Source organism: Mesitornis unicolor, unplaced genomic scaffold (genome assembly GCF_000695765.1).
Source record: "Mesitornis unicolor isolate BGI_N332 unplaced genomic scaffold, ASM69576v1 scaffold27012, whole genome shotgun sequence".
Taxonomy (NCBI): Eukaryota; Metazoa; Chordata; class Aves; order Mesitornithiformes; family Mesitornithidae; genus Mesitornis; species Mesitornis unicolor.
In genome coordinates this window covers 54,150-66,424 of record NW_010167558.1, presented here as the reverse complement: position 1 = coordinate 66,424, position 12,275 = coordinate 54,150, and the positions used below count along the sequence as shown (strand labels likewise).

Here is a 12,275-nt window from a genome sequence, read left to right as displayed (position 1 = left end):
TACACACACCTTATCCCTATAAATAAATCATTTGCCTGATTATCAAAATGAATCAATTAAATCAATGATCTGCCACCATTAGATATAAATTGGGTATTACAAAAAGTTCTCTGCTATGGACAGTACATACTGCAGTATTATAAATACCTTATTAAAAATTAATGCTGTACTTACAGAGAACGTTGCTCACAAGGAGCAAATGAAAACTGCTTCAGACTAAACCCTGTACAAGAATAGTAAGCAGAAACTTCTGAAATATTGTAAAGCTGCTGCCTCTTGTCACAGGGGCTTTCCAAGTGACAGTTAGGTACACCTTTAAGCATCTGTGGTTTTTGTGAGGAAAGCCAGTGATACTCTCCATGGAAAATTAAAAGCAGTCTTTCCAGTAAAGGGTAGCTGTTTCATTCCTACTGTAATGCCTGCAATCATATACCTAGTTTATATATACTTGCCTACTGTAGGATTCTTCTGGTTTCCACATTTCCAGGCCATCTCGTAATTTATTGCTGCATCCTCATATGCTAGTTCCTTTTCCATTATGTATCCCATGTATTCATAAGCCTTGCAGCACGACTACAGAATAGAAATATTTGTTCAAAATTTTATTTAGGTAAGCTTATACATAACAACATTGACAGCTTAACTGCTTAAATGCTTCAAATGTATACAACCGGAAAGGGTAAGTGAGACTTGTACTAACTTTTATAACAAGATTTAAAACATCTGTAATACAAGCCAGTTATACAGAATTCTGCACAGCAACTTCCTAAGTTAGTCCGAGTTAAGTACAGAGTTCCTCACAAACTAGTCCTTCAGAAGTGTTTAAAGCCTTCAGGAACTCTGTCAGTAATAACCCTATGGGAGCTGCATTTCAAGTCCAGCCAAAAAGCGCTGTATCTTCCACAAATGTTTATGTTTCTTTTTAAAAAAAGGTATTTTCATAGTCTTATTTTTGGAAACCATTTTACATTATAATTTTCCACTTAATGCTAAAGACAGACACAAATATTCTGAAGAGAACACCAACCTTTAAATATTTCATTTTGTATAACTCCAAGTGGCAAGTTACAAGCATCTGAGAAACAAGTTCCAAAAACTATTAAGCACGAGATGAAAATACTCTCCTTGCTTATGTTACACATACGTGTAAATCAACTTAACTCAGTAATAAAAGTTAGCATGAAAGATGAAATTCATGCAGAAATCTTATATTTAGTACATAAAGCAGGAAAAAATTTACAAAAATAAGCAAAACCCTACTATGTGCCCTTATTGTAAAGAGATGAAGTTACCAGGCTGCCAATAGGTCAAACATTTCCAAGAAAAAAAAAAATGAAGCTTTTATGAAAATATGCACCTTATTTTACATAGGCAGAGCTAAGAAATGCCAATATATAAATTACACTCTGTCTTTAACTTCACTATTTCCAATTAGTCTTCAAAAATCTACTAATGAAAAGCTTTCAAGTCGCAGCTTACTGTGATAAGTAGTATGAGAATGCCCGGAAGATTAGGACAAAAAATACACTACCCCTCCCATTTGTGATAAACAAAACACAAAATTCAAAAATTAAGAAAAGTAATCAGGAAGAAATCCTCGTTTCATAGAAACAGTCTGCTCGTTGGGATCTCACTAACCAAACCCAAGTTTTTAACATCAAAACAAACCCATATTACAAGATAATAGGGTTTTATGAAGTTTTCACTCAACCATTTATTTAAATTATGTGTATATATACACACACACACACATATATATACACACACACATACATATATGTGTATGTCCACATGATTAAATTCTGACTGCTACAAACAATCCTAAAAACTAATTCATCACAATAACTTCTTTTCTCAATCTTCTCAAATTGGAGAATACCACGCAAAATACTGCATTGTGACTTCACAAGATATTTTAACATCTAAAATATTTAACATCTATTTGTATAGTGCAATTCCTGCTTAGCCACTTTGCATGCAAGCTGGAGAAAAGTCAGTATCTTTACTGAGCTGTTTTGTTCACAAACCGGAGTTACAGGCTTCTAACTTTCCATCCTTCTTCCTGTCAAGCTGAGCTTGCTTATCCAAACTTCTTAGAAGAAAACAAATCAGCAGACTATGTTTTTTTAGAGCTGCTTGGGACTTTCTGCAGCAAAGCGTCATTTATGGTATATACCTGCTCAACAGACCATCTATGTCAAGATGTGTCTTATTTTGGGAGATAACTCATGTTATCCAGTTATAACTCCAGGGGTACGGAATTTGCAACTTCCCTTAGCCATCCACCTGGACAAGCATGTAAGTGACCTTAAGGTAAAATTTTTTCTTAACTAAATTCAAACTCATTTTCTGTGAACATGAAATTGAATACATCCATTTTAAGGGGCAACTCTGCAGAAGTAGACAATACTATTATTGTTGTTGTTGTTGTTATTAAATTCGCATAAGTTATTATAGAATATGAATGACTAAGCAGCAGTCACAGGTTTGTTAACTACCCTCCAGTGTAGAGGTGCTGGTTTTCTGGCCTGATTTGGTCTACTTCTCCTTAATAAGCGAAACACCAGGTAAATGGAAAAAGAAATACATTTCAAAATCTTGTTTCAGAGGAAAACCAAACATTTAGATGAATTAAAATAGAAGGTTACTAAGGTCACTTTTAATACGCATTCACTTACCCTGTTATGACGAAGGCATCGTTTTAATAATTCATCCGCCATATCATATTTTGCAGATTGAATATATATATCTGCAAGCAGAAGCCAACTCTTTTCAAACTCCTCTGCATCAATGGGATTCCAGCTCATTTTTGAAATCCGTTTTAACTGACTTCTGGCTCGTGGAATCTGTTTCAAGATCATGTAGGCTGTGGCCATTCCCAAAAGTGCTGGTATATGATCCTTCTGCAGTAAAAAGCATAATGACTGTTTGGTGCTTTTTTATTTTGCTTTTAACATTTTTTTTTTTAATAAGACTCTTACCAGGTAACTGAAAACTAAAATAAAAGCTAAATCTCAGGAAATAAAGATAGAATATCTAATCTTATGTTTTCCATCTAGTGCTCTGATTATTTCTGTAAGAGCAAACATGACAAACGCCATGTTAAATAATTAAGAGGCTGAATGTAAGTTTGGGCTCGAAACAATCTCCTTCAGTCTCAGGAAATATTGAAAGCATCCACAGGCATTTCATCTCGATGAGAAACATTCTGATACCACTAAGATCTATCCTTTCGATACACAAATACTTCAGACAGAAGCAGAACTCACTTGTTACAATACAGTGGTATTTTCTACTTTAGAAGTGCCTGTCAAATGTAAAAAACAAGGACACTGATTCTTATCATCAGATGTACAGCTCCTAAAAATAAAACGGCCTAGAAGTCTAAACTGCCTGTATCCAAAAGCTACGTATAACACACAGGATCTTAAAAGTCACCATTCTAAGCAAAAGCCTCAAGCAAGCAGTAAGAAGTGCAGGAGCAACCGTGATTTCTCTAGTGCTGCCTTTATTAGCAGAGAGTACAGATGGAAATGGGGCTTACATCCCACAACTGCTTCCTAAATGCAGAGAGCAGTTCTATCAGCAGCTAACTTGAAAGCCTCTTTCTTCCTCTCAGTGTTCCTGGCTTGGTATCGGTATTCTGCCTCTACATCTTTTTCTAGGGTTGTGCTGCAAATAGGCTTGCCGCAGCAGGTTAAAAAAGTGGCCCCACCAAAAGCCCCTCTTCCACATAATGATCAGCTCATCCCCCCTTCCCCTCAACAGTCACAACTAGCATGAATCAATAACTTCTGAAGTTGGAAGAGATTAAAACTGTGTATTTCATGCAACCCTGAAGAGAAGGCTAAATAGGCTGGAGCACTTCTCCTGCTGGAACTGTGTCACTGTGTGAAAACCATTCAATAGGCACAGGACCTCAGATCCATTCTGAGCAGGACTGGGAAGCCAGTACTGGAGGGAGGGGTTTGGAGGCAGGGATTGTTTATAATTCTCAGAACTGCCTTACACACAAGATAAGCATCAGTATACTGGGCTCATCCAAGGAGCAGTTTAGCACACAGTTAACAGGTAGTAGTAACTTAGATACTTCTTGGCATTCTGATGGACTAAATGCCTCTACATGTGCCAAAATAAAGTCTGTTGAAGGATGCTGGTAACAAGAGTATCCATTATTAATCCTAAAGCTAATGACTACAAGCAGGTATAATGAAGATTTCCATCATAAGGATAAACTTTAAACAGATGAATAATCTTGCCATGGAATCAAAATTCTGTCAAATTGCTATGAAGTACATGAAGCCAGCTTATATGTAATTGCTTTTGCTTACAGAATGTACTGTATAGACTTACATCTTCAGACATGCTGCTGGCAAGACTGACAATTAAAAAGCAACTCAAACCAAATAGCCTATTCCCATTTCAGTAACTGGCAATATTAGCATTTAGTCGAGTTGTAAGTTTGCAATCCAACTGAAAACTTCTAAAAGATGCTGTTATTAGATGCTGTTATTTAAGCATGGGGTTTTTTTCGATTTATATATACAATATCCTGTAATAGGAAAAAAAATTCTTCAAACAAACAGCACTAACACAAGCCACTATTCCCAAATGTAAACTGCGAGACTAGTTAAAAAAATTAGTAAGTGTAAAAGAGAAGTTCAGGAAAATGAGGCAGGTTACTAACCTCAGCCATGACTATTTCAGTGAAAGTGTTCAGTGCTCGTTCAACCCTTGATTTTTGTTTAGTTGCCATGAGACAATAGTTTTCCATGATGCGTAGTTGAATGCGACCCTGAATGGTCTGAGGCTTGAGCTCTTTCAGAAGATTTTCTGCTGTTCTTACAGCCAACTGCACAGACTCCTGCTTCTCTGTTGAATTACTGTTATCAGAAAGAAAGTATCTGTAAAAGCTTCTTTTTTTTTAATATAGAACAAATTAATTACAAGTTAGTACTGATTCCATGCTAAAGGCATGCCATTTTGTATGGGCTGGCTATGTTATATAGGCATTCTACATTGATTCTCTTCTGTAACAACAGCAGTTCCAACCTAACAAGCTGCTTTTAACACTGCAAGTGACCAGGATTTCAGATTACATTTTTCACTTAAGACTGACAAAGTCTAGGACATTCTCGCACATTATAGTAGGCAGAATATTCAAAGTATTGGATAAGCTCAAAGTTCTAACAATTTAAATTAAGGCACATCATTAAGGGATGGCAGAAGAAGGAGATGAGAGAAGAAGCCAAGCAGTACTTATTTCATTCACTTACCCTGTGTCAGCGTCCAAGTTTTCAAAGACTTCACCACCCAGAGTTTCATTATCTGGGTTCAAGCAAATTTCAATCATGTTGTAGACTGCATTCTGTCCCCAGTCACTGTCCTTTCGAGTTTTATTAAAATGCCGGAGTGCATCATTTGGTTCACCTGTGTACCTAGATGATTACAATATTTAAAGCTGGGAAAGTAAAATTTGCTGCATCAAATCCCACCCAGACCCCAAGAAGAAACTGAAGAATTTAAAAAAAAATGACATACTCGCACACGTTGATAATGCTAGGTTTGAACAGCATGCATACCTTTGTAAGAAACTACTTCTTTTCAGACTAAAAACTGTCTGATAAACTCTAAAATTTGAGAATAAGCAATATACTATTGAACCAGCAAGAATATCCTTTTTAACAAGCATGAATCACAGAATCACAGAACGTTAGGGATTGGAAGGGACCTCAAAAGATCATCCAGTCCAATCCCCCTGCCAGAGCAGGAACACCCAGATGAGGTCACACAGGAAGGTGTCCAGGCGGGTTTTGAAGGTCTCCAGAGAAGGAGACTCCACAACCTCTCTGGGCAGCCTGGTCCAGTGCTCTGTTACCCTCACTGAGAAGAAGTTTCTTCTCAAATTTCAGTGGAACCTCCTGTGTTCCAGTTTGTGTCCGTTACCCCTTGTCTTATCATTCTTTGTCACTGAAAAGAGCCTGGCTCCATCCTCATGACACTCACCCTTTATATATTTATAAACATTAATGAGGTCTCCCCTCGGTCTCCTCTGCTCCAAGCTAAAGAGACCCAGCTCCCTCAGCTGCTCCTCATAAGGGAGATGCTCCACTCCCTCCATCATCTTTGTGGCTACACTGGACTCTTTCAAGCAATTCCCTGTCCTTCTTGAACTGAGGGGCCCAGAAATGGATGCAATATTCCAGATGCGGTCTCACCAGGGCAGAGTAGAGGGGAAGGAGAACCTCTCTGACCTACAACCACCCCCCCTCCTGATACACCCCAGGATGCCATTGGCCTTCTTGGCCACAAGGGCACAGTGCTGGCTCATGGTCATCCTGCTGTCCACCAGGACCCCCAGGTCCCTTTCCCCTACGCTGCTCTCTAATAGGTCATTCATGAAATATGAAAGACGTATGAGAGACAGATAAAATAGCTTCATTTTGAAAAGAAGCTCACTGGAAACTATTTCAGAAGAGAAAAGGAGACCTTTCTTAAAATCCTACCTTAAGTAATTAGGAAAGTAGTGTTATATTACTTATCATTTGCTTACCATACTATACATAGCACCTTTGAATGCCAGATGGCAAGAAAATTAATTTAAATATGTACTACATAATCAAATAAACTTTATCTTAATTATAATTTTAAATACCAAAGATAAAGTCCTTTGCAGTATTGAAATCCTGGTTCAAGCTGTGTTCTGGAAGAATGTTTTTCAGCCATTAAAAGAAATCTGGGGACTTCTTCTAGCTTCCCAGCTCTTCTCAACAGATCAATTAATCGTGAAAGGGTTGCATAGTTATCTAAATATACCAATAATTAACACATTGTAATTGTAGTTATTTGCTGTATGAATAACTTAATAAACAGCCTGCCTTATTTTTTTCTCATACAAAAATGATGGTGTAATACACAAGACATATTACACAGTAACCACAGATACAAGGATGAATGTATCAAGTGATACTTGCAACATTTTAAAAAAACACGTATAAAAATAAGTATAATTGTACTTCCCTTTCAAAAGCACTCAAAAACATTTGCTGTACTCTCATTTCTTTCACAAAATCCACTTTACATTCATTAGAGTAATACTTTAATACATTTTAGTAGCTTTCTCTCTTATCATAATCTGCAAATTGCTAAAATAAAGTTATTCCTGTCTGAGACAAGTTTCCTTTATTAATCTTGAAATAAAATGCCAGCATTGTATTAATGCATTTTATATCTTAAAAACTAGACAAAATGCTTTACAGTTTCAAGGAAATAACACCCTATCTACACTGTATTTGGCTTGAGGTAAACAACGCACATTACATTGTAGCAAAGTATAATACTGTAATCTGTAAGAAGTAAGTTTCTCATTTTGCCCTACAATAGCTAAATGTTTTTATATAAAGTAATGATCTTTGGTTTTAGTTATAAAACACTATACAGTTATAAACATTATAAACAGCACATTTCTTTTTAATTATACAAAGTATTTTTTAGATGTTTATTCCCCTATCTCATTAGAAATGTATCAGAAAGAATTTAAAATATCACTGCTAAATACTCACCTGGCTTGCGTTCTAGGAGCTGCTGTAAATGAAAGACAGCTTGTTCATAATCTTGCTTCCTGAACATGAGGTCAGCCATCATCTACAGTGTTGAACAATTCAGATAAAACAAAACAAAGTATTATAAATTGTACCTTATACTGAACTCTAAATTCTGCAAGATGAGGAGCTGAAATTATAGCTTTAAAGTGCCGCAGGAATTGCACAAGAAGTAAATGGAGCTGGGTTTTTTATTAGTCTCTGGAAAACAAGCACTCTCAATAAACAGACACACAAGATAATAACGGGCAGGTACAGGCTCATATCTCAGTTATTCACTTAAGGGAGGAATTAAGAAAGAATTAAACACTCTGATGTACCTTTCAAATATGTTTGGTTTTACCTGTATAGTTTTACTCCTAATTTTATTTCCCATAAATGCAGATTAAACAAATAGAAAAGCAAAGTTAGTTTAAAGTTAGGGAAAAAGAAAGATGATCACCCACTCTAGCAGTAGAAGTAAAACAAATTTCATTTCAATTTCTCTCAATTGAAAGGTAACCAAAAAAGCTACATATACTTAATAACATTATAATAACTTAATTTACTTAATGATATATACTAAGAGTGCTATTACCCCTGTTCTTGCACCATACTAGAATAAATTCCAGATGTTAGATTGCATTGAGAAAATAAATTATTCCCATCCTAAAATATTTTTTCTCCTAAAGTGTTAAATGTGAAAGTTGCTCAGTCTATCGAGCTGTATTTTAAGATGAGAATCTACAGCTGTGATCAAAAACATTAAAGTAGGAATATGATTAACTATGATTGTATAAGGATGTAAAACCACTTAAGTATGCAGTTCTTTTCTTCCGGAAGTTTTTTTTAGACACTTGCTTTAATATTACTGTGCTGGAAAAGTAACTTCTTCCTTGACCTTTAGTCAGTTAATATAACATGCATTAATCCATGCTTTGGTAAATCTTAACAACTACTACTTCTTCCTCCACTACTACTTCTGAAGACAGAACAAAGCCTGTGATTGCTAGAAAAATCATACTGAATTATTATCCAGCATAAACAGAAAAACATATTGTTACAATGAGTTTTTCACATGTTTTTGACATCAGAAACTGTAGGCTCTTAAAAATAGTATTTTATGGATCCATCACATTGCACACACACAAAACTTCAAAAAACTTCTGATACAGGATTAGTATAATAGCACATACCATCGTTGCTGCTTCATTGTCTTGGTCATTCTTCAGTAGTAAGGAACACTGATGTTGACAGGCATCAGTATCACCTTGTGCAAGATACAAATGTGCAAGTTCCAACATTGCCTGCAGATTAAAATATTTAACTATAAGTAATTCAAAGATGAAGAAAGGTGTTTCAGTTCTATGAGTATAAACCTGAGAATTCAGAGCCTCTGGGAACAATTATCTCTCTTCTAAAGAGAGAGCTTTCTCTGTTGTTTCCTGCGCACTCTTGGTCAACTAATTTAGTTCATTTCCATTCTCCCACCTTAAAAACAGATAAAAATGTTCTTCCTCAGAGGGATATTCTGGACATACATTGAAAACACAGCTGCTCAGATAGTACTGCTCTGAAGACTACAGTAGTTTGATAAGAATCATTTTCTTGGAAAAAATGTAAATGCAAGTATTTTTAAATGAATTGACAGAAGCAAATACTTCATTAACATTCACTAATTAGTTCTGTAGTATAAGCAAACTCCAACAGAAACAGTTCTCTTATTTGGATTTCCAAGCCTACTACATTTAGCCTGCGTGTGTATCCATTTCTGAGAAGCAATAACAGAATAAATATTAACAAACTGAAATGTCCATAAGCACGCATCCTTAAGGCTCAAGTCCCACCACAGACTATTCTGAATAAAATGCTACAGAAAAGTGTATAAATACAAGAGTTACCACAGATTTAACCAAGTTCCCATTGAAGCAAACAGGAGTTAACCTAATCACCAATCAGTAAAATCAGCAGTAGACAACCAGTAAGCTATGTCACTCCTGCTTAGTTGCATATGATGTTTTGATTTTGTTTTCAAAAAAGGGGACATTTATAATTGCATTGCAATTCTCTCTGGTTACACTTGTGAAAGGCACTCCTGCATCAAAGAGTGAACATCCTGTTCAGGATATAAAGGCTACTTCCATAATAATTAACAACTGTTTTCTTCCTACTTCCTCTTATTTACAGATTCATACATATACTATATTATCCTGAAACAGAGAGGCAGATGGGTAAGCAATGAAATGATACGGAGATAGCATGCATGTAAGAATTTTACTTATGAAAGCCTTCTTCAAGCCACTGTTCTTATGTGCATAACACAGTGGGAGACTGAAAAGCAGTCTGCTAGTCAAGGAACACTTCCTGCCTGGGGCAAATCGAAGAAGAATGCCAGTCAAACTGGACTTCTGTACTAGATTCCAGGGACTGGAAGTGGTCTCTAAATTTTCAACTCCAACCCAGAAAACAATGATATTATGAAATGATGTGCTTCATGCAGTCTGTGATCCACTTCAAGTCCGCATCCGGAAACTGCATTGCCTCTTATGTGCGAGATTAAACTATGTAAAATGAAACAACACAACCCAAAAACCTTATGACATGGACTGCGATCTCTTCACATTTAGCTAAATAATTTCTTTAATGGAACTTCTTCAAATCTGGTATTGGTTACTTTGGCTAGAATTCAGGAATTTTGTTCTGATCAAACAAGGTACAGATAGTTTCAAATGAATTTCCAGTATTTCCATCTATAATGGTAAGGAAAAGTAACCTCTGAAGACATCAAGAAATAGGTGGGTGTTTAACAGCTCAAATTTATTTTTTGTAACCTAAAAGAATTCAATTCCAACCTTGTGCTAGCAATTTTTTAAAAATGAAGGGAAGAAAACAAGTTCAAACCTACTGAAAGTATAGAAACAGAGTGAGATGACACATTTATACTAATTGTGCATTACCAAAAGTATTTTGCTTTCGGTACTCTAATCAGGGAACAAACTCTTAATTGGAAATCCAGTCTCAGATTTTCTAAGATGTCATTGTAGTCTGCATTGCTAGTGAAGTAGGATTAAAGCAAAAATCTCCAGTAAGTGCATCTAACAGGTATTCAGTACAAATGTCAGTGCACATCATATCTTGTAACAACGTGAATCTCTCAATAGCACGACTTTAGCAAGAATTGAAAGGAAATGCCATGTTGGTATTTCAACACTGGTATGAAAGAAAAAAAAAATCAGAAAAAGATTAAGGCTTTGATACTGAATTACTGGGACGGCATATCACAAAATCCATAGCTGTACCTGTGTTATGACAGGCAGCCTCCTCACTCTTAATGGTAAAATGAGTAAGTTACCCTCCTTTGAAGATCCTAAGGATGTTTTTATTCCTCTCCTAATGTATTTTTCTTCTCCTTCATCATCATTCTAATAAGGCCCTTGAGGAAAGCCTGTCTTAAAGTTACTGAAGTTACAGCTTTAGGAAGGACCTAGCTTCTTGAAAGTTCAACACAGAAGTTGAAGTATTAAAGCCAGGTCATACGCTGATAATTTAGCAGCTGGTGAATCTGATAGCTGTGCAATAAGAAGTAGCAAAATAAGAAGTCTTCCCATACACCTAAACATACAAACACAATTATGCTAGAAAATCATAGAAATTTGACAAAAATTACATTTAGTTATTTTTAATCTAAAAAAATCCCAGTAAAGTTGACACTTAATTTTGGTGTTTATTATAAATTTCTCAGCCTTCTGCTTCTCCCTCTCCTATCCCTAAAACCCAGGGCTGTGAAAGGAGAAGGAAGAAGAACGGGATGAAAATAAGCTCAAATTTACCAGCACTTACCAGTAGGCAAACTTGTGGGAAAGAGAAAGTGCAGGGAAGAGTGAAGCAGTGCAATAACCACTGCTCAACAACAGCAACATTTTTGTGACTGAAACTGGAATCCTACCAAGTCCAGATAAAACTCTAGAACAGCTAAGAGAGAGATGGAAGAGACAGAAATTGTCTGAAATGACTGAAATCACTGGGACTTCATCCCAGAGGACAGGCACAAGCAAGACTAAAACCATCTCCATTATTACCATGCCGTACCTTTCATGTCCTCAACTGGTATATGAAGGCAGGCTCATTATATGATCTAATGGAGAACTCAAAGTGCATACAGACCACCACTTGAACCGGCAGTTTGTGTAAGAGACAGAAATTAGTAGTATGTACAACTAATTTATCATAAGCAATGAAAGGGAGAAAGTTCAAGGCTCTGTGGGTAGCATAAAGAAGTAGTAATTGCAAATATACTTCTACACTGTGGATAATTGGAAAAGTGTATTGCTAGATATCAAAACTGAATGGAAAAACTCATGCAAAATACTCAGAGTGAAAACTGACCTTGTTATTGTTTTCAGAGTGAGCAAGAGCTTCTTTGTAAAATTTAATTGCTTTTTCATAGTTTCGCTGGGCTGTAGAATGTTTTGCAATCTCAACACAGATCTCAGCTGCTAGCTGTTTCTGCACAGGAATGGCATCCAGCTGCTCTATTTGAGCCCGTTTAAGCACTCTGGTTTGTAATTCCCGAGCCTAGCGTGAGGAAAGGAGTGAATGGTCAAAAATTGTCAAAGGAATGAATTTTATATTATCTACTTCAATGTAGTTAAGTTTTTTAAAGTTTCTATAAGCACACTATATATTTTACAGATT

The 12,275-nt window shown here is 36.1% G+C and overlaps 1 protein-coding gene across 1 annotated transcript in view; it reads right to left on the bottom strand.

Moving 5' to 3' along the window:
- Positions 1-456: 456 nt before the first annotated feature.
- The window catches only part of TTC21B (tetratricopeptide repeat domain 21B), a gene marked incomplete at its 3' end in the record, with an annotated part of 32,226 nt that continues 20,407 nt past the window's right edge, over positions 457-12,275 (bottom strand). The window contains exons 20-27 of the mRNA XM_010178739.1: positions 11,967-12,155; positions 8,777-8,887; positions 7,563-7,644; positions 6,656-6,806; positions 5,277-5,438; positions 4,688-4,883; positions 2,679-2,903; positions 457-573 (exon numbers count right to left, since the gene is read on the bottom strand). Of these exons, the coding sequence (XP_010177041.1) occupies positions 457-573; positions 2,679-2,903; positions 4,688-4,883; positions 5,277-5,438; positions 6,656-6,806; positions 7,563-7,644; positions 8,777-8,887; positions 11,967-12,155 (1,233 nt within the window). The remainder of the gene's footprint in view (positions 574-2,678; positions 2,904-4,687; positions 4,884-5,276; positions 5,439-6,655; positions 6,807-7,562; positions 7,645-8,776; positions 8,888-11,966; positions 12,156-12,275) is intronic.